General features: G+C 38.1%; 2 protein-coding genes across 3 annotated transcripts; both read right to left on the reverse strand.

Moving 5' to 3' along the window:
• Window positions 1–241: 241 nt before the first annotated feature.
• Window positions 242–8,158, reverse strand: LOC132849038 (E3 ubiquitin/ISG15 ligase TRIM25-like). The gene is made up of 6 exons (XM_060875205.1): window positions 7,514–8,158; window positions 5,608–5,703; window positions 5,225–5,458; window positions 2,396–2,555; window positions 2,044–2,094; window positions 242–1,266 (listed from the first exon to the last, which is right to left on the reverse strand). The coding sequence occupies exons 1-6, from the start codon at window positions 8,111–8,113 to the stop codon at window positions 734–736; spliced, it is 1,674 nt and encodes a 557-aa protein (XP_060731188.1). The 5' UTR covers window positions 8,114–8,158; the 3' UTR covers window positions 242–733.
• Window positions 8,159–12,246: 4,088 nt separating this feature from the next.
• On the reverse strand, window positions 12,247–22,434 carry LOC132849039 (tripartite motif-containing protein 16-like). Of its 2 annotated transcripts, XM_060875207.1 has the most exons (7): window positions 22,278–22,425; window positions 21,580–22,174; window positions 21,238–21,333; window positions 17,174–17,407; window positions 16,863–17,022; window positions 14,347–14,397; window positions 12,247–14,156 (listed from the first exon to the last, which is right to left on the reverse strand). In XM_060875207.1, the coding sequence occupies exons 2-7, from the start codon at window positions 22,168–22,170 to the stop codon at window positions 13,612–13,614; spliced, it is 1,677 nt and encodes a 558-aa protein (XP_060731190.1). In that variant the 5' UTR covers window positions 22,171–22,174; window positions 22,278–22,425; the 3' UTR covers window positions 12,247–13,611. The 2 variants fall into 2 exon arrangements, with proteins under 2 accessions (XP_060731190.1, XP_060731189.1); XM_060875206.1 differs by having other exon boundaries at window positions 21,580–22,434.
• Window positions 22,435–22,739: the final 305 nt, after the last annotated feature.

Here is a 22,739-nt window from a genome sequence, read left to right on the forward strand (position 1 = left end):
AGTCCAACACCTTAACCACTGAACTACCACATCCATTGTAATTGCAAAAACATAATGAAATAGTCTACGTAATCAATATTTAGTGAAGTTTTTTTTATCTCCAATCAACATTTCAAGACATTTCATTAGTAGCATTCTGTTAGATGAGCTGTAAGATTGGGAGTGTGTTGTATTAATTACATATATTGTATACAGTATGTTTTGTGTTTTATGATTCAGACACAGATTTTTTTCCCCATCCTGGTGGAACAAACTGCATTTATTTGTGTTACACTTAAGGGATACAGAAACAAAACCAGACAAGAACGATTACACACAGGCTCATGTAAAGACTCTAGATTTGCAGAACAACAAGGATTTCTTCATGAAATACTGTATAGAGGGACAAGGCAAGAACTTTTAAAAATCAAAAATCAAAATCAACTCTTGAACTGGATATAAAAGTGTTAATTAGTTCTCTGTAGTGGAAACACAATAATCCACAGGGACTCATATGGTGGACATACCACATAAGTTAAAATATAATAATAAGAAGAAAGAAATGCTGTAATTTTACAAAGAAAAGGTTTAATCATTGATATGTTGAAATTTTATGTGAACAGACAGTGATTTAACATTTATATACAGTAAATATTCAGTGGCAGTCAGAAGTAAAGTTGTTACTCAAAAAGAAAAAACAAAAAGGGTGAGGAAACGACTGTTCATAGCTTTATGTAATCTCCGTAATATTTATCTATTTAGGACGGCATAGCTTTACAGTCGACTTGGAACTGACCATGAACCCTGGATACAGAGGCTGAGTGAATGTGCTCTTAGTTTTGCAGAGGAGCTTCATTGTGTCAGAGACGCTGTAGAAAGACAGAATTCCTGCCTTGTGATCCACAAACACACCTATCCTAGAGGGGATGGAGCTCATGGGGATTTTAGATTCTTGGTTGTTGTGTAAGAATGAGTAACCAGTTGATTGGCAAAGTAAACTCCAGGATTTATCATTACGTCCAAACGCACATTCATTACTGCTTCCTTTCCTGCTGATGTTTTTATAAGACACTGCTATATGAACCCCATTAACCCCACTCCACTCCACCTCCCAGTAAGAGTATCCAGACACACTCTCACTACACAACACCTGGGAGTAACATTCAAAACTCTCTGGAGGACTACAGTATGTCACTAATGATGAACAGTTAGTCACCACTGTGTTCCCATCAGACAGACGGAGGTAAAAATTTGCTGTATTGGGATCCAGAGTGAACTGGCCAGAATCTGATGGAGGAAAAAAAACAACACGTCATTAACAATTTAAGAAGAAAATTCCTGAACATAACTTTATATGATATGTTCTGGAAAACTTTTGTCCATTATCTTCTGTCTAATGTGAAGTTAATTGTTTTAAAACAACAATGAATTTCCCAAATCAAGAAACTGTTATTTATTCTACAGTTACAATAGCCACATAATAATATTGATTTTTTTTTTTTTTTTTTAAAAATCGTCAGAATCCACTTTAAAACTATGAAACTGCTGCAAGTCCAAATAGGATCCACTTCAATATAATGACTGCATGAGTTTCTGAGAACAGTTTCTTTTAGTATAATTGGAGAACGATCGTTTAAGAATGACAAAAATATATGCACTTAAAAAAAGAGACCTGAGAAGGTATACATATAACTGTGCCACTTGCTCTTTTGTTCTGCAAGCAGGGTTGCCAGGTCAGGAAAATGAACATCCGCATATAGCAGATATTTATACTGCAAAATCAGTAAGTTTGTTTCCTTCACAACCATTTTTAACATTCTATTTGTGCTTGTTGAAAATTTATGATCTTGGAGTGGGAATTTTGCTTCTATGACAAATTTTGAGTTAAAGTAAACATGAATGTAAAAATGAATGTTGATGTAAACATTGCAACATGTAAAAACATCACACTTGTGTTGAATGAATCTCTTAATGAAGCTGATCACTCTTCTAAAAAAGTATTCCAAGTTGGAAGAACTTGTGTGTGTGTGTGTGTGTGTGTGTGTGCTTATGGAAGACACTTACATTCTAAAAACTCTTCTCTGCTTTGAGGAGGAATCACTCGGACTTTCTTCACTAGATAAACACAGTTACAAGCACACAGTTAATCATAGACCAATGAAAAAACAGCGTTTTTTCAGTGGGTATTATACTGTACAATCAAAGGTGTAATTTGCTACAAATACACAATCGTACAGAATATAGTTTTACATCCAAAGTAGAGGTGGTATTTCAATTCATCTCAGTGACTTGAATCTTTTGATTCCACCCACTAAAGTTTAGATTTGTTCACTGACCCTTTCATTAAATGATATGACAGGCTCAGTGTATGTACGTTTATGTAAACTGAGCCACTGAGAGTATAGCTATGGCTTACCTTGACTTGACATCTTCTCAGTCCCCTCTTTATAGTGGTTTTCTAGCTTCTTTCTCAATTGAGACACAGATTTTATTACATCTTCAAACGTATGGAGAGAATTCACTGTAATGGTGGGTAAGTCTGCATGTTGAAGAGGAGCTGAGATGGCCTGGAAGTTCTACACAAAGACAGAAAAACAAAGAGAAACCCATGCTTTGCATGTCCTATTTCATAGAGATCTGCTTGTACACATTCAAATACAAATGATAGTAGTTTTCTAATAAAATGTGTATCAGTAGATTTTAGAACTTAGTAAACATGGTCACATGCTGAAACTGAGAATTACAGTCAACAGGAATTTTCTATGATTGTAATTGCAGTAATAAAATCTTTTTATGCATTAAGATTGTTTCCCAGTGATCTGATGTTTCTCAAACTCATGCGGTGTTTCACAACTTTGTTCACTTGACAGTTAACAGGTCCTGTCTCCAGCTTGGTCTAGGCCCAGGTCTATTGATACCAGGCCTATGTAGACTTTGCAAAGTTAGTGGTTAGCTAAGCCTCCAAATTCACCCAATTTCTACCGTAATAAAGAGTAATGCAGCTGTCCTCCTATTTGATACATTTTAAGTAATCTTAAATGGGGGAAATGGTAGCTCAAGGGGTTAAGGCTCATGGTTGTTGATCATTGTTCAAACCCCAGCACTGCCAAGCTGCCACTGGAGCGCTTAACCCTTATTGCCATGCAAAGAAAATACTTTTACTGCGTTGTAATGTAATGTGTGGCAATAACAAAAACTGCATCTGTATTGAGGGCCTTGCTCAATGGCCCAGCAATGGTGGACTGCGACAGCAACACTTGGTGGACCTGGGATTTAAAATCAGTGGTCCAACGCCTTAACCAATAACCACCTGTAGTAGCTTATAACATGGTGTATATTCAAAGGGACATGATTTAAAGCTTAAAGCTAAATGCTTAAAGGGGTGGCCAGAGGAGGCCACAGCAAATCTTGGGGTGGCACCAAAAAAAAAAAAAAAAAGTAACAGTATGACATTAAAGCTGTAGTCCATAACTTTTTTGGTTAAAATTGACCCAAAATCAATTCTTTCTTTCTTTCTTATGACTATCTATCTATGACCATTTCTATCTATCTATCTATCTATCTATCTTTCACTTCATGAACTATTGCGAATTTTCATTATGCATTCAAATTCATACTAGGGGTGGCCACAGGGGTGGCCAGAGTTTATAGAGGGGTGGCCGTGGCCACCACTGGCCACCCCTTGGGGGCGCCCCTGGCAAGGTATAACCACAGTACAAGCAGATCTCATTTCCCTCTCCTGAAATAAAGACTGTGTGATTCTGTGGTGTCTACTCTCTCTGAAGCACTGTGTCAAAATGGGCATTCCGGAGGAGATTTCAACCAAAACCACGCAATAAGAGTAAATGATGCCATTTCATCCATTCTATGTATGTCATTATCTAGGTTTTAGCTTCAAGTAGTCATCAAGAAGTAGGGATGCTCTGATCGATCGGCCGAATATCGGTACCGGCCGATAATCACATTTTATGACTCGATCGGTATTCGTTAAACTTGGTCGATCTTAGGAACCGATCGCAATTGATGACGTCAATGCGTGAGGACGTAGACGATGAGTGGGGACGTAAATGTTTTGGCGCCGCAGTCATGTCATTGCGGTGTGGAATTACTATGACGTTTCGAGAAACAATGAAAAATTCGCTATTTGCCGTTTATGTTTCAAAGAAATCTCATGTGGAGGTGCATTGTCCAAAACATTTAATACAACAAACCTCATTCGGCACTTAAGAACGAGCCACCGCGAGTCGTATGGCGATACGAAAAACTGGCAAATGCAAAAAAGGCAACGGTAACTAATAATGCGACCCTCACTCAGCCATCCATTACAGACATTCTAAAAAACACGAACTGTACACACCAGAGAGCAAGAAAGCTAAGGAAATAACCGCGAAGATAATGGAATTTATATGCATTGACCACCAGCCTCTGTCAGTCACAGAAGACATTGGATTTAAACGCCTAATTGCACATCTTGAACCACGATATAAACTGCCACGGCGCAAATATTTTACTGATGTTGCTCTGCCAGAGTTATATCAAATCTTCTACAGCCACATAAACAGTCTACTTCACGAAAATGTGACCGTGGTGAGTTTAACTACTGACATTTGGAGCTCTAGCATATCCCCTATGTCCATGTTACGTTTGACAGCGCAGTGGATTACCGAAGACTTTGAAAATAGGCAAGTGATTCTCCACTCCCAGGAATTTCCTGGCTCACACACTGCTGGGGCTTTAGTCATTTAAATACAAAGACATGTTGCAGACTTGGAACATACCCGAAGAAAAAGTGCATGTCGTACTACGCGATAATGCGAAGAATATAGAAAAGGCCACGAGAGACTGCAATTTACGCAGCGTGCCGTGCATGGCACACACTCTCCATTTAGTGGTTCGCGAGGGAGTGTGAATACTTTTTTGTGATTATTAGTACTCTGTTAAAACTATAGTTACATTAGATATATTACTTTAAAAATAGAACAAAAATATAACAAAGGCAACATTTATAGTAACCAAGCTTAAACATGTCTTTATCTAAAAAAAGTTAAGGGTGATCATAGAGTTTACATATCGGTTACTGTATATAAACTTGAAGCATCAGAATCAGCATTGGTATCGGCTGATCACCATGACAAAAAAATCGGTACTCGGTATCGGTGTCAAAAATCCTGATTGGAGCATCCCTATCAAGAAGTATTAACTTACAAGAAGTAAGTCAATCATACTGTACATGATCTGACATTACCTGGAGAAAATAAATGGGATCCTCGACATTTGAATACTCCTCCATCTCAGCATTGCTCCTCTTCAGCTCTACAATCTCCTCCTCCAGTTGCTTTATGACTTCTTCAGCTTGGCTCACTGCAGCTTTCTCCTGAGCTCTGATCAGTGCTGTCACCTCAGAGCGTCTTCTTTCAAGTGTTTTGATCAGATCAGTAAATGTCTTCTCACTTTCCTGCACTGCCGTTTGAGCAGAGCGCTGTTAGGAGACCAAAAGAGATTGAAGATGTTTCTTAATCAGATATTTTCCAGGAAGCCCAGAATTGTGACTGATTTGGTTTCTGTACAAAGAGACTGATGAAGAAAGAGCTCTTTCAGCATCCAGATGTTGTTGTTCCAGAAACTCACCTTGTGAGACTCCACAGCTTTTGTTAGCTCTTGAAGCTCTTTCTCTCTTTCCTGGATTCTCTGCTGGTATTTTCCCTTCAGCGCACACAACTGCTTCTGTGCAGTAACAAGACATATAATTCAGCAGTGTGCAGACTGTAGGTGTCTGTATTCAGTCATACTTATTAGCTGTAAATAAACTCATTAACATTTAAAATAGTTATATGATCTAAATGTGCCTGTGCTGTGTGTTGAACAGTAGTATACATTCACTGAATTCCTGTATAGCATATAAACCCTGATAAAAAATTCATTTCTTAATTTAAACTCCAGTTAAATTTTTGTGATTAATCATTTGCTTCTGCATAGACAGACGCTCAAATGCATCAGAGTATGTTTTGTCTCACCAGTCTGAAGTCAGCAACATTAAGACTAACTAGAATGTACATTTCCTGAAGAAAATGTGAATGGTGCTTGCACGTGGCAAGTTCTGAGTGTTTTGATATATGACATGTCCATGTTGTGCTAACTTTTTGATTTCACTTATTTTGGGGGCGGGGCTACACGTGACATTATGTGACATCATCAAAATACACGTGAGGAAGTTCCCCTCATTGTTGAGTGTTTTGATATGTCACACATCCATGTTGTAAAAAGTTTTTTGATTTTGCATATTTTGGGGGCGGGGCTGCGGCACAACTGGAAGGCCAGTCGGTACACCAATTTAAAAGTTTGTTCAGAGTATCACCCTAAAGGAGCTGGCCGAGTTTGGTGTAGATAGTTCAAAAGCTTGCCAAGTTATAAACCTCCAAAATTTATAATGGGAGTCTATGGGAAAAAAAGGCCACTTTGAGATCTGGTACCGGAAGTACCGGTACTCGGATCGCTTAGAAATGTCATAGCACACTTCTCCTCAATGAGCCGGTCGATTTGACACCTCATTCATGGGTCTAGGACAAAAGCTGCGGGACAAGTTACGCGCTGAAGTTTTGTCCGGCACAATAATAATAATGTTGCTTTGCAAGCACCATTAATAAAGAAACACAGTAGACTAAACAGAAACATGTATTATGAGAAACAGCTCTATTTATTATTGTCAAACATAAACCTGCAAACACCAGGTGTGATGACCATTTGTTCCAAAAAATGCTGGAGCCTGGTTGGGATTATGCACATACTCTCACCTACGTGACATATCCTTAAGTAATATATGTAGAGGTTTTCAGAAATAAAGTTTAATGAATGAGAAGTTGTTGTAAATTAAACATTAAATAAAAAAAATAAAAAAAAACTTTGTTTTCAACATAGAAAAGAATATGAATGTTTCCTATCGACCCTCTTAATTCAACTGGCATACATTATATAGCCTTTTCCCCTGACCTCACACAGAACATGGCTAACCTTTGCCATGCAAAAAGATAATAAAAAATTAATATTGATAAAAATGAAAACATAGAAATTTACTATCACAATCCCTGCAGTCAATCAGTGATTACCTAAAGCCTAGAGAAGCATTTGTCATCGTAAAACAAGCATGTACTCTATTAAGAAAGAAGTCTAGAAGCCAGGAGAGTTTATATCACTAAATATACAGAGAAATATATCTAAATAAGCAGTATGTCATTATTCTATGAAACACTGATAATTTTATGGTGTCTAGAATTATTCTTGCTCAAAATGATTATGGCCTTTCCAAATGCTATTTTTATACAAGACTGCATTACATTTTTTTTTCCTAGTCTTAAATCACCTCAATACAAACTTTTTATATAACTATAATTGTGTTATTATTGTATATGTTTTTTTCCCAATAAAGTGTGCTACAGTTTCAGTGATCACATTTAGGCTAAATATTTAAAATATTGACTGACCCCAACACTGATGCTTCCCCGATTATTAATAGAAGAGAGATATAAGACACAGTTACCTGTTTCTCAGCTCGTCCTGCTGTAGCTGATACTGTATTATGTTTTTTATGTTTATCTATCATACACAACATGCAGATACACTGCTGGTCAGTGCGACAGTAAACCTCCAGCAGTTTGTCATGCTGAGAGCAGATCTGATCCTGGAGTCGTCCGGAGGCTTCGACCAGCTTGTGCTTCTTAAAGGCAGGAGATTTATAGTGAGGCTGGAGATGAGTTTCACAGAAAGAGGCCAGACACACCAGGCAGGACTTGATGGCTTTGGATTTACTCTCAGTGCAGGAATCACACTCAACATCTTCAGGTCCACCTGAACACTGAGCAGGACGTGTAGCTTGGAGTCCTGTCTTCTTCAGTGTCTCCACTACTTCAGCCAGAATGGTGTTTTTACTCACAGCAGGTCTTGGAGTGAAGGTTTGTCTACACTGAGGACAGCTATAGACTCCCTGCTGATCCTCCTGATCCTCCTGATCCCAGCAGCCATTAATACAGACCATACAGAAACTATGTCCACACAAAAGAGTTACTGGATCCTTGAGTAGATCCAGACAGATCGGACAACTGAAATGATCCTGAGCAACGAAAATATTCGCTTCTGCCATTTTACTGAAAAGCAAACACTCACAATCAGTAACAGCAACTCACACTTCCTGGTTTCGTTTCCCTGAAAGTTGCCAGCTATGAGCGAGAGAAGTGGCTTTATCTACATTTTAAAATAAATAAATAATCTATAAACTAAGCCTGATTTCAAAACATTTTACTCTATAAAAGCCTGTATTAGACAACAATATAACAATATTAAAGTACTTTATTAAAGTATATTAAAGTGCTTTTTTAAAGGCATGAAAATGATCTTGAAAAACATTCCAGTGAAACAAGAACATTCTTTAAACATTTAGTTCAAATGTGGTTTACCATATTCATTTAATTAATACGGATAGAAAGGCATCCAATCTGCCAAATAATACCTTCAATCGAAACTTGAATGAACCTTGATTAAATATTTTCATCCACAGTGGGATATTCGCAGATCTGGCAACCCAGAGAAGCAGGGAGGTGGAAAAGTGGGAAGGAAAGTAAGAGATGTTAATAACAAGACTGTTTTTCAGATAGAAAAGTATATTGGGAAGATCTTGAGATTCTAAATGCAAACCTTAAAGTGAATTAATTGAATTACTTGAAAAATGTCATATATATATATATATATACATATATTAGGGCTGGTAAGTGATTAAAAATTTTAATCTAATTAATTACATGAATTTACAGAATTTCTTGCAAAATGTCATTTAAAATGATTGTGTTTGAGGAAGAGGGGGCACGGTGCCTTAGTGGTTAGCACGTTCTCCTCACACCTCCAGGGTTGGGGGTTCGATTCCCGCCTCCGCCTTGTGTGTGTGGAGTTTGCATGTTCTCCCCGTGCCTCGGGGGTTTCCTCCGGGTACTCCGGTTTCCTCCCCCGGTCCAAAGACATGCATGATAGGTTGATTGGCATCTCTGGAAAATTGTCCGTAGTGCGTGAGTGAATGAGAGTGTGTGTGTGTGTGCCCTGCGATGGGTTGGGACTCCGTCCAGGGTGTATCCTACCTTGATGCCCGATGACGCCTGAGATAGGCACAGGCTCCCTGTGACCCGAGAAGTTCGGATAAGCGGTAGAAAATGAGTGAGTGAGTGAGTGTTTGAGGAAGATTGAACCAATGTAACAAAAAGCAGTTTTTTTTTGTTTTTTTTTAACACAAGCCTATCACTTAGGTTACAATGGCCGTAAATTTTTTTTTTATTATTGAACACAAGCCTATCACTTAGGCTACAATGGGCTATCACTTAGGCTACAAACAATAATTCAAGTCCTTAAAACGTGGATCAAGAGCTGATGAAAGTTTCAGCCATTCATTGTTCATGACAGCTTGGCGTTCAGGAAGGTCTTTCTTGAAGGCAGTCTTGAACCTTGCCACATATGCTGGATCTTCATCAGAGACCCTCATTACATGGTTAAGGTGGCAGAATGCAGGCAGCACCACAGAGCATGAAACATAAGTTTCACCCCCAAGGAGTTCAGTCACATACCTGAGTTGGAAGATAACAAGGTCAAATACATTTCAGTACATTTAGTTTAGGCTAAGATAAGCATATTTAACATGAATATAAAAGGTGATTTTAAAATCCTTAACATTTTCTAGAGTTCATTTTATGGATTTTTAAAGGCTTTTTCTTGTAACAATCATGTTTACCTTTGCTTAGTGAGAGCTCAAGGACATTTTAGCTGTGTAACAAATATAGCTGGAACCACAAAAGGGATGGATGTGTGGCAGACTTACTTGCATGGTTCAAGGAGCATCTGCAGCTTGTGCAGTTTGTCCCACTTATCAGACTTATCCATTTATCAGAGTTTTCATACAGAGTTTTCATGTGTTTGTCAAGTGACATCTTGGAAGGCGGGGTATTTGAATTGAAACACTTTTAATCCTTAGTAACATTTTAACCAGCGAGCTACCACTGTTTATTACACCAGTGCACCAATTCTGATCACCAGTAATAATGAATGGGTCTACATGGAGGAAGTGTGAACCCTGTAGAGAGTGTACCTGAACACACATCTCTGAGGATTTCAGATGACACTGATATGCTAGTGAAGTGAAGAATGTACAACAACGCCTGTACTACCTCTTCACACTGAAAAAAAAAAAAATCTTAAAAATTTGTACCACTGCATTTTAGTAATACTAGTATTTTAGTATTCTGGTAAAGAAACAGCATTTGTACACTAGACTATACCTTTTAATTCTACTTTTGCAAGCATAAAATTAGATAATTGCATTTCAACTCATTTTTTTTAATAAAAATATTGACTAAACAAGAGTCCCACTCAGCAGCAGTCAGCATGACTACTGTAACTTAACAGCAACTTCATTCCGTAAGAGACGTGTGATCATATCGAGTGATGAGTTCCACCTCGTTGAAATGTCCTGTATCAGTTGCTCTCTTTGTTGTCCGATTGCTGTTTGTTGCTGATGTAGCTCCTCTGTGTTAGTAGGGCTGTGCTTAAAATGTCCTACAATTTTGCGACACTTTGTCAATGCATCAACAAACCCACTGTCTGAAAGGCAAACAGTAATGGTTCTCTGAAATATGTGTGCGGCAGAGGGGATGTGATCAAACGGAAGTTTTCTTGCTGCTGCAACCATATTTCGAGCGCTGTCTGTTCCGATAATGGTCACTTTTTCTGTTTCACTTGTCTGCCACCATTAGGAACTGTTCGGCACATGCATCAGAATAATGCCGTGTCTCTGTTTTAAGTACCGTTAACGCGAAGGACTGCAGTGTCCATTTACGATCGATGAAGTGAGTAGTAACACCTAGATAGTTGTGATTACTGATTGAAGTCCAGTGGTCTCCGGTCAGAGCAACATATTGTGCTTGAGTCAATTTTTCCTGTTTTGATAGTTTTCCGGTGTCATACAGCTGATTTATTCTCGAAAGTACTGTACGTCTCGCCGGTAGTGTGTAGCTTGTATCGGAAGACGCAATTCGAAAAGCATCCATTAACCCCGTCTTCCACAATATTAACAGGCCTACAGTCCATTGCAATCCATTTAGATATTGCATTTGTTAGTGTTTCTATGGACGACTTACTTAATTTGCGGCGATTTTCAGTCAGCGTGGTTTGGCGGAGCTTGCCTGCAGCATCCGGGGTTGTGCTAACTGCAGAGCTCGCTATTTCATGCTAGAACTACTTCGATGGTAGGCAAATTCCTTATTGCAGAGAATGCAAAGGACATTGGTTTTATCAGTGGCTCCATTGGAAAGAGTTTTGAATTTAAATTTGCCCTTCAGAAAGCCAGGCAGATCTGTGTCGTTTGGCATCATGCTTGACTAACTCGCCACTACAGCTTATTGCAAGATGTGTAGTCGTTGGTACAGGTGTGGGGAGGGGCGGGGAGCGTTAAATGCGCTAAAAATATGAATGTGTTATCGTCACTGTCGGGCGGAAACCTCGTATGTCCAAATTTTGTCAATTTCATATTTTTTCACATATCGATACTATTGGTCAGTCCCCACGTGGGTCTGTTATTTTTACAAGTTATTAACCAATCTAAAGTCTTGAAAATAGCTTGAGCGCAAATCTCATAACTCCATTGGACACTTCACTCCGCGGGAGAGCTTCGCGGCATATTTCTCCTCAAGAAGAGTCGCAACGAATCAACACGTTTTCTGAGGTAAATGTCTTCAAAACACTGGGCTCAAAGAAAAAAAAATCTTAACCCCCGCTAGTTCTGGTGCTCGTCTGAGGACAGGAATTTAGCGCAAGACAATCCACTGCAACGCGGACTAAACCCTGTGCATTGCAGATAAGGTACAGCGTTTTTTTTATTTCCTGAAAAGTAATGGTCTTGGAGATACGAGGATTCCGCCCGACAGCGACGATATATAAAATTCATAAAAACTCAACCTTACTCAACCTTACTCTCCAGCTTTGGCCTCCAGGCCTGATTAGAGTATGATTTGTATGATTTGTTCTTGATCAAGTTCTCTGTCTTAATGGATGACTGCATATGCCATAAACTGCTGGCCTGATCTGGATGGAGATGAAGCCATGAGATAAAGCTGGAGAGTGAAGCTCTTGATGCACTGCTAATATTTAATTTTTGCATCTTTTTCTCTCCTTGTTTCCTTGCTTCCCAAACACCTAGATTGGTAGAGGTATGTAAAATAACAGTCTAGTTACAATAATGCATTAGTTCTGCAATTCTAGTAAAGTTTATTAAACATAGTAAAGTACATTTCAACAACAAATAAGATGCAAATGCATTATATAATATTATCTGCAACCCTGTTTTTCTTCTATCTTGAGTTCTATTAGTTTATATGACCTGATATTAAACACAGTGAGCAGTTCCAGGCTGTAAAAGATAAAAAATAAAAAATACAGATAAAGAATGAAAAGAAACAGAAAAATACAGAACACCTTGGATTTACTCATTAGATTTTAACATGACTGGAACCTAAATGGTGTGAATATAAAAGTCCAATTTCTCTATAAGATGTTTCATAGGTGTTCCTGTAAAATCTAATCACACTGAATTCTTCTCCAAGTAAAAAAAAAGCATCACAAATCAAAACATGTATCACTGATAATTATAGTAAAAGGAAAATCAGTTGGATTTTTTTAATACTTATAAAAAAACATTTTTTTTATTTAAAACAATAAAAACAGAACATTGAGAATCATTATTTTGAAAATTGTATTAAAATGAAGTTTGAACAGCTTTAGCAGTAAAGCATTGATTCAGACATGGTAGTCTTATTTCCTGATGACTACAGGCTTCTGAATCCTCTTTACTATAGTAGTAATGCAAATCAGGCTGCGTTACTAGAGGGCATGTGCTTGTGTCCAGGATCTTGCTTGAGTCATTATTTACACTTGGTTTAATATACAACAGCTCCATTATACATCATCCAAGTTGCTCAATCATGCACAATTCTTTATCACTACAAAACAGCTGGCATGTTATAGAGCAACTTCCATTTATCAGAGTTTTCATGTGTTTGTCAAGTGACATCTTGGAAGGCGGGGTATTTGAATTGAAACACTTTCAATCCTTAGCAACATTTTAACCAGCGAGCTACCACTGTTTATTACACCAGTGCACCAATTCTGATCACCAGTAATAATGAATGGGTCTACATGGAGGAAGTGTGAACCCTGTAGAGAGTGTACCTGAACACACATCTCTGAGGATTTCAGATGACACTGATATGCTAGTGAAGTGAAGAATGTACAACAACGCCTGTACTACCTCTTCACACTGAAAAAAAAAAAAACTCTTAAAAATTTGTACCACTGCATTTTAGTAATACTAGTATTTTAGTATTCTGGTAAAGAAACAGCATTTGTACTCTAGACTATACCTTTTAATTCTACTTTTGCAAGCATAAAATTAGATAATTGCATTTCAACTCATTTTTTTTAATAAAAATATTGACTAAACAAGACGTCAGCTTTTAAATTTCTTGAAATTGTGAATGTTATTTTTAAAAGCAGCATGCAGCATTGTTACATAAATCTTATAGTGTTAAACTAATCCAAAACAATTTATTTTTATTGGCACAGTTTTACTGTTGAATATTTATTTAGGTTAAATCCAGGGTAAAGAGGCTGAGTGAATGTGGTGTGAACTTTGTGGATTAGCTTCATCGTGTCAGAGACGCTGTAGAAAGACAGAGTTCCTGCCTTGTGATCCACAAACACTCCTATTGTAGAGGAGACAGAGTTCACAGTGATATTAGTTTCTTGGCTGTTGTGTAAGAATGAGTAACCAGATGATTGGCACAGCAAACTCCAGGACTTATCATTATGCCCAAACACACATTCATTATCATATCCCTTCCTGCTGATGTCTTTATAGGACACTGCTATATAAATCCCATTAACCCCACTCCACTCCACCTCCCAGTAACAAGGTCCAGACACACTCTCACTACACAACACCTGGGAGTAACAGTTAAATCTCTCTGGATTTTCAACCGTATATTGTTTAAATCTCTTTCTAGTGTAAATATCTTTGTTAGTTGCCATTCTGTTTGAATCAGACAGTTGGAGGCATTCATTTGCTGTATTGGGATCCAGTGTGAATTGACAGGAATCTAATGGGGAAAAAGAAGTAAAAAAAAAAAAATTATGCCTTTGTATTCATATTGGTGTAACTGTCACCTACCTGTAAATGTTTTACGAAAACCAAATAAGAGGACAGGGAGTTTCCAGATTCCCTCCCAACTTGAGAGCACAGCCAAGTTTTCTCTCTATACATGTGTACATAAAAGAAGAGACACTTACACTCTTGAAATTCCTCTCTGCTTTGGCTTGATAGAATCAGGATTTTCTTCACTAGGAAACAATTAAACAGGTTACAAGTACAGTCATAATATGGCAAATCAACATAACACTTTTGAACAAACCAAATTTACTGTCATCTCCATACTATCTATTAACCGTTACCCTCTTTAGTTCAAGCATCAGTGCAGGACATTTTCTTGTACTAGATCTCAAGTAAAGACTGTTCATTTCCATCACTGCTCTGCTATTATTGTTTCTCTACATAGTGTAGTGGTTAGAGTGTGATACAGTAGGTTTGAATTCCAGTCATGGCAAACAAACATAATTAATGTAGGAGATGGTTTTCTAGAAATTGAGCACTGAATAGAGAAATCAAGCAAGCATCACATTGGTGTTTAAGTAATTCAGAAGATGATGTTACTAGGTCTAGTTATTGTTCGAGTTATTATTTGTCTGATTTATTATGACTCTTCCACTCTTACTACCACAGTCTTTCAATAAAAGTATGCCCTTGAATCTAAGCTCTCTCTCCATTACCATCATTAAAATTAGCAGTTATAAAGCCTGTCTTAAATAAAAGATCCCTGGATGCTCCCATACTAAAACTAACTACAGACCTGATGCAAATCTTCACTTCATAGGTAAGATAAACAGCAAGCCTAATATTATTTTTATGTAAATGGATTTTTTGACAACTTTCTCTCAGGTTTCTGATCCCACCACAAGACTAGGACTGCCCTTATAAAGACATCATCAGGACCCTTTCTTTGGCACATTTTATTCAAGCTCTATATGCTTCTTTTATGTCAAAATCATAAAGATTATCATTTCTTCCCATAGTTATGCAGATGATTATAATGAGATGCAGATCACCCCAAATGATTACAATTGATTGACAAATAAGTAGTCTCATTGTGTCAGCATATAGAGCAGATAAACAGTTAAAGGAGTAAAAATAATTCCTATGGTTAAATAAGGACAAGACCGTCCTCATTGCATTGTCCTCAGAATTAGTGTACATTTCTACTCCAGGTGGCTAAAAACCAATGACCAAGTCTGCAATCTTGGGTTTTTACTAGAAACAGATCTGATCATCAATAAAAAGCATATTTTGAGGAAGGCTTTATTATTGCCACACATCACATTACAGCATAGTTCTTTTCTTCACTTTTCCCCGCAGGGTTAAGGGCCTTGCTCAGGGGCCAAACAGTTCAGTGCTGGTGCTTGAACCCCAACCTTCTGCTCAACATCCTAGAGCCTTAACCACTTGAGCCAACATACCTAGCTTAAAATCACTGGCAGAAATAAAGGCTTATTGTCTTTACAAGACCTCAAGAAACTAATCCACTTTTTTATTTCCTAAAAAGACTATGTTTGTAATATTTACTTTTTAATCTTCACTCTTTGGGCCACACCTGCTAGCTGCAGCACAGTGCGTGCTCACCATATTAAGCAGGAACTACAATGGTGAGGCCTATGAGCAAACCTTTGAGTGAGTTGCCATCCGTGAAGAATGGGACAGTTGTGCCTGGCCTCAAAACTTGCTTCGTTTATCTCAGAAGAATTCCATCTTGCTATGGAACTACTTTACCACTGCGCTGAGAATTGGGGCCAGCCCTGCAACCTGCTAGTGGTTCCCAGAGCTAAGACTCCATTCCTGATGCACATGGCACACTTTCACTTACTGGGTAGATACCGGGGGCCCACAACATACTGGAAATTCTGTCTGGCCTGGCATAAAAATGGAAGTCCAAGTTTTCCAAAAGTGGAAGTCCAGCACTACCCATAGTGCCAGCACACTGCACCCTGGAAATGTAAAGGACACCCGAACAGACCAAGTTAAGCCCTCTGCATCACATTTAATGTGTGATCTGTGTTAGCAGTTGCAGGTGAAGCACTTGCGTTTCACAACCAGAAGAGAAGAAACTGGGAGTGTTTTCTTTGCCATCTGAGAAACCCCACAGGTATCTAGAGGCTTCCTAGATTTCCATTTCCTTTTTGGACCTTGTTCAACAACTGTTGAACATAGCCCAGAAGACCTAGAGGGAGTAGCCCTTGAAGTTCCACGCTCTTGTCAATTATATACCGTAGGGATGTCTGGGCCTCCCTGCTTAGACTGCTGCCCCCGTGACCCGGCCCTGGATGAGCGGTAAAAGATGGATGGATGGAAGATATGCAAGAGTGGATTGAACAAGAGGCTCTGATCGTCAAGGGGCACAAAGGAGACTGCACAAAGGGACCAGTAGCAGGTTTACTATGTACCAGCCCAGCCCCAGGGGATGCAGCCAGGTAAGTGGTCCTCCTAATACTCAACACCCCCATAAAATAGAATATATTTTGGTTGAAGTATGCAAAGATCATTTTGGCCAAACTGACAATTTAGAGGTGACTTTAGTGATCTACTGTTAATTAGTAGCTGAAGTTATATTTTTGCAATAACTCCTAGAACAGAATCTGTATTTACTGCATTTTACGAAAGATTTTTGGAGAGAATGTAATGTTAGTTGCTCTCTTACCTTCACTTGATATCTTCTCAAACTGCTCCTCAAAGCATGCCTCCATCTTCACTTTTGACTGAGACACAGACTTTACTAGATCATCAAAAGAGAAGAAAGCACTGACCACGATGGTTGGTAAATCTGCAGCTCCAGGAGGGGTCACAAAAGAATGAAAACTCTGCATAGAGGTAAGAGGATAAAAGAGAATAATAAAGTGTCTACTTAAAAGTAGATGATTGTGATGATGTTACATGATTACAAGTACGTTTTTTGCTATGCCATGTCAAATTTTGCCATCTTTATGCATGTTTATGTCTCAGTGATGTCACCTGGAGGTACTGGATGGGATCCTCAGTGAGTAAAAGCTCCTTCATTCCAGCTTCTCTGCTCTTCAGCTCTGCAATCTCCTGCTCCAGTTTCATGATGATTTCTTCAGCTTGACTCACTGCAGCTTTCTCTTGAGCTCTGATTAGCTGTGTCACCGCAGAGCATCTTTTCTGCATGGTACTGATCATATCAGTAAACATTTTCTCAGTTTCCAGAACTGCTGTCTGTGCAGAGTTCTGATAGGAGAAAGAGAGTGAGAGATGATGGAGAGGACATGACTTTCAAGAGCTCTTATGTTTTTTACTATATTTAGATTAATTCTAAATGAAGAATCCATTAAGAAAATCAAACAATGTTTGAAGCAGTTTATGGACATAATCAAGAAAAAATAAATATTCTTTGGACGGCTTCAGATAAGTTAAAGAAACAACCAGAAACATGGAAAAAACTGCAAACTTCCCTAAAGATGCTGGAAGACTGCAGTCTTTAACAGGAAACCTACAAAATTATCCATATCAACTGGACTAAATATATTTTTTTTCTGTCGGGCGGAATCCTCGTATCTCCAAAACCATTATTTTTCAGGAAATTAAAAAAAGCGCAGTATTTTTTTGAGTTATTAAATATTGTATCGTTAAAGTTGTTATTATACCTTATATTGCTATCATATACTGTTGTGTACCAACGTTAACACAACATTTTCCCAAAGTCACGTTTTATCGGAGATACAAGCTTTATGACTTGGGAGCAGGGAGATACGAAATTATGCCGTCATTGATAAGAATGGTACGAACACAGATGTCGCTGCTGCCAGCAGTGTTCAATAAAGTCTGCGGTCATGTTGAGTCTTTTGACAAGAGAAAAGGCTTCAATAGTTAACCAAAGCTAATGACTGTAGTTACATACATCTTCCTAAACTCTATTTTAAAGGTTTAAGAGCTATAAGTGATGCAATACAAAACACGATAAGCTGCTTAGGCTGTCTAATAGGTGGAAATTAGTCTAATCTGCTCGCAAACTTACCTTCGAGGCTCACCGGTTTCTTTCTGCACAGAAGCATTACAGCTATCGATTTTTAACAAAACAGACCTACTCAAATGTATCTAACCTAACTATTTTCACTTGTTAGTGTCCAAAAAACAGTGTTTTACATGCACAGTGCCAAGAGAGGCATTGTCTATAAGTAGGCTGACTTAAGGTCAGTAAAATAATAATAAAAACAATAATTTAATATAATATATAATTTAATTTAATATTAATAATTTAATGGTTTCCAAAACATTCAATTTAATTCAAATATTATATTATGCACTATATCCTGCACCACTGTTGCTTCCTCTCTCTCTACACTCTCCCCATCGGAGAAATATGCCGCGAAGCTCTCCCGTGGAATGAAGAAGAGGTGGAGTTACAAGATTTCTCAGACAGTTGAAGTGTCCAATGGAGTTAAGAGATTTGCGCTCAAGCTATTTTCAAGACTTTAGATTGGTTAATAACTTGTAAAAATAACAGACCCACATGGGGACTGACCAATAGCATCGATATGTGAAAAAATATGAAATTGACAAAATTTGGACATACGAGGTTTCCGCCCGACAGTGACGAGATATATATATATAAAATAAATAATTACCAGTGACATATTAGCAACAGACTTAAAAACTGTCCAGCCTCTCAGAGGGCTATTCATCCTCTGCTATTCAAATTAACCCTTAAACATGAGCCGATCAAATATTGTAGCACTCCTACCCCACTGCCCACCACTATCAGACTATCAGCCCATTCTCTTACCCAGCCAAATAAAAGCCATAGAAAGCAATAAAAACAACAACTGCTTATAGAAAACCCTGAAACCGTTTTTGCTAATCTATACAAAAATGAGAAGGTCAGCAACAGACAAACCAAGTGCCTGGCACAAAGCCATCATATGCCTCCAACCTTCTGGATGAGGGATTAAAAATTAAAAATGAAAATTTAGAATTAAAAATGAAAAAAAAAAAAAAGAGGATGAAGAGACAGACAGTTATGACAACTATCAACATCTATAAAAATGGGACAATCATGGTGCTGGGCAACACAAACGACAATCTTCAAACAAAAACTCATTTCACTTAAGTCATTAGCTGTAAAGAAATCAGAGCCTGTCACTTCAAATCAACACACATATGCAACAACCCATGACCCTCTGCAGCCTAGGCCACACTGCGGCTTACTGGAGGAGACACAAAGCGGTCCCCCCTCTGTACCCCAAGCCACATTATAATTCATTCTGGAACAAATGAACTGTGAACACAACAAGAACGGGTGGCTATATCATTAAAATCTATGCTTCTCAAAGCCAGCAACACTTTTGCTGAAAGGGTCTGGTTCAGTTGTCCCCCATAAAAGATGGGCTACAGCAGCAACTCTCTCTGCTTGAAAAGTTCTATCAGATCTGGGCCCTGACAGTCAACCAAAAAAAATCCAAAATACAAATTTTTCAGAAAAGACCCAGATCTCAGCAAATACACCACACATTCATAATTGGAAACCACCCTATTGAAGAATCCACAAAATACACGTATTTGGGCCTAATAATCAATAACACAGGAAACTTCTGTACGGCTGTAAATAAACTCAGGGATAAAGCAAAACTGTTTGCAATAAAAAAAAAAAAACAATGAACACAATTCCAATTAGAATCTGGCTCAAAATATTTAAATCAATAATTGAACCCACTGCACTATATGGATCCACTAACACAAACTGATTGGGCAAAATGGGACAAACACCAAATTGAAGTCCTGCATACAGAATTCTGCAAAAGCATCCTGCAGGTGCAGAGAAAAGCCCTGAACTCTGCATGAAAAGCAGAATTAGGCCAATATCCCCTTTGGTAAATATTTTAAAGAGAGCTATTCATTTTTGAAAACACATCAAATCAAATGACCCCCTCTCCTTCTTTTAAAAAGCACTTAACTACCAAGAGCTGAATGTTCAAAGGAGCCTCCTCTGTATCCTCATCCTGAGACTTACTGACCCATCCTCATCTGACCTCACCAAAACACTATAGTCTTAGGACACACGGAACCACACAATCAGACCCAAATAAATTATAACAAAAAAGAAAAAAAATACATCAATTATTGGACAGAACTAACCAAATCTCAAAACAAAATTCAAAACCTACAGTATCTGGCCCTAAATCGACAGCCTGACACAGTGGAGGACACTGAATATGTCTTGTATTTTTTGTTTTGTCCTGCACTGTCTTTTTGTCTTTTGTCCTGCACTGTTTGCACCAGGTTGCACAGATGCACTTTATGTGGCTAAGACTTACTTACTAAGTCCTTATCTCTGTCTTTGTTTTATGTAGCACCACAATCCTGGAGAAACATTGTCTTATTTCACTGTGTACTACGTCAGCTATATATGGTTGAAATGACAATAAAAGCTTCTTGACTTGACTTGATTAAATACAGGTCGAGTGAGCATGGGCTGGCAGTAGAGCAGGGCCGATACAAACAAACCTAAAAGAGCTGTAGAGGCAGACCTTCATTTAACCCAACGCACTAAATATACAAAAATTCACCAACATTACTTCCAGTCATTAGAAACATCATTCCTGGGTTTCAGATATGGAATAAAATAGAGAAGCTGACTTTGCTGCTAGGGGAAAAAGAAGAATGATGCATGATTGCTACAACCTGAGGAACAACCAAACAATGTCCCACATGGATACAACAATGTTTTATTATAATCAATATAAACTTTAAGTTCTATATCTATTTAATTACTTCTTAATACTATTCTTGTTGTGATCATTACTGTTCCTTTTCTTTTGACCTTGCTCTAAATCTTTATTAATCCTTACACTAATACTTTAATTACCTGCTTTAGCAACACTGAAAGCACTATATGCTAATAAAGCTCATTGAATTGAATTAACAGACCGAGCGAGCAAGCTAGATAGCTAAATAGCTAAGTTATTTTCCCCAGAAAATGTCACTGAGATTATGACTAGATTGTGACTGATCCTGAAACAGCTCTTCCAGCAGCCAGGTTGCTGTTCTTCTCAAAAATTCACCTTGTGAGACTCCACAGCTTTTGTTAGCTCCTGAAGCTCCTGCTCTCCCTCCTGAATTTTTTTCTGGAATGTTCCTTGCACCTCCAAAAACTGTTTCTATAAATGAAGAACAGAATTCAAGAACACAATTTACATTACTATAAAAGTAACACATACATTATATTACTACTGTATAGGAAGTACTACACTCTTAAAATGTCAACTCGTCTCTAGTTTGTTTAGGTTCTATGCAGAAAAGGTTCCAATTTAGAGCATTTTTGTGATTCTACTCATGCTAAATCTAGTTTTATATTAATTGCTTTTCCTCCTTAATTGTAGAAGTGGGCCATGACATATTGTTACCTGTTTCTCAGCTTTTCCTGTTGTAGCTGATACCGTATCATGGCCTTTATGTTCATCCATAGTACACAACATGCAGATACACTGTTGGTCAGTGCGACAGTAAACCTCCAGCAGTTTGTCATGCTGAGAGCAGATCTGATCCTGAAGTCGTCCGGAGGCTTCGACCAGCTTGTGCTTCTTAAAGGCAGGAGATTTATAGTGAGGCTGGAGATGAGTTTCACAGAAAGAGGCCAGACACACCAGGCAGGACTTGATGGCTTTGGATTTACTCTCAATACAGAAATCACACTCCACATCTTCAGGTCCAGATGGACAATGAGCAGGACGTGGAGCTTGGAGTCCTGTCTTCTTCAGTGTCTCCACTACTTCAGCTAGAACACTGTTTTTACTTACAACAGGTCTTGGAGTGAAGGTTTGTCTACACTGAGGACAGCTATAGACTCCCTGCTGATCCTCCTGATCCCAGCAGCCATTAATACAGACCACACAGTAACTGTGTCCACACAAAAGAGTTACTGGGTCCTTGAATAGATCCATACAGATTGGGCAGCTGAACTGATCCTGAAGTCCTAAAATATTCGCTTCTGCCATTTTACTGAAAAACAAACTCACACAGAGTCACTTACAGCAGCTCACACTTCCTGGTTCAGTTTATAAAAGCCCTGTGAAACACAGCTGGGTCTGAATAAATGAATCACCTGATTGAAACTATACAAAATAAACAACACACAAAGGCTCTCAAAAACAGATAATACTGATAATCCTGTACAAGAAACCCTTTAAACCGTTAAACACAGATGATACAGATACAAATTACGACTAATCAGGAACAGATAAGTTTCATTTCTGATGAAGAGAAAAGAGCTGAGTTGCCAGGTGTTTTTTTTATTTATTTTTTTATTTTTTTGTCAGAACTGGCTTTGTATAAATTGAAACTAAACCATTCGTCAGAAAAAGAAAAGTCTTTATAATTAATAAATATTAAAATCTTAAAAAAAAAAAAACTTTAAATAGATTTCGATTTTAAAACAAATTTGGTTTGTACAACATGCAACATCCTGTATTTTGGGAGAAATGATCTGGCAACCCAGAAAGGGGGACAAAAACAAGTTATGTGCTGCCCTCTGCTGAACACTAGCATACATTTAAATTAGCTCAAT

This window comes from Tachysurus vachellii, chromosome 7 (assembly GCF_030014155.1).
Source record: "Tachysurus vachellii isolate PV-2020 chromosome 7, HZAU_Pvac_v1, whole genome shotgun sequence".
In the NCBI taxonomy this organism is placed as follows: Eukaryota; Metazoa; Chordata; class Actinopteri; order Siluriformes; family Bagridae; genus Tachysurus; species Tachysurus vachellii.

Bases quoted from the DNA above. Each gene is read 5' to 3' on its own strand.
- LOC132849038 (XM_060875205.1), bottom strand. From the start codon at position 8,113: ATGGCAGAAGCGAATATTTTCGTTGCTCAGGATCATTTCAGTTGTCCG. The intron at 5,459-5,607 runs GTGAGTTTCTGG...GTCTCCTAACAG, and splicing joins AAGCTGTGGAGTCTCACAAG to CGCTCTGCTCAAACGGCAGT. The intron at 1,267-2,043 runs GTAAGTGTCTTC...TTCCTCCATCAG, and splicing joins CAGAGAAGAGTTTTTAGAAT to ATTCTGGCCAGTTCACTCTG.
- LOC132849039 (XM_060875206.1), bottom strand. From the start codon at position 22,170: ATGGCAGAAGCGAATATTTTAGGACTTCAGGATCAGTTCAGCTGCCCA. The intron at 17,023-17,173 runs GTGACATCACTG...ACCTCTATGCAG, and splicing joins ATCCCATCCAGTACCTCCAG to AGTTTTCATTCTTTTGTGAC. The intron at 14,398-16,862 runs GTAAGAGAGCAA...ATTGTTTCCTAG, and splicing joins TGAGAAGATATCAAGTGAAG to TGAAGAAAATCCTGATTCTA.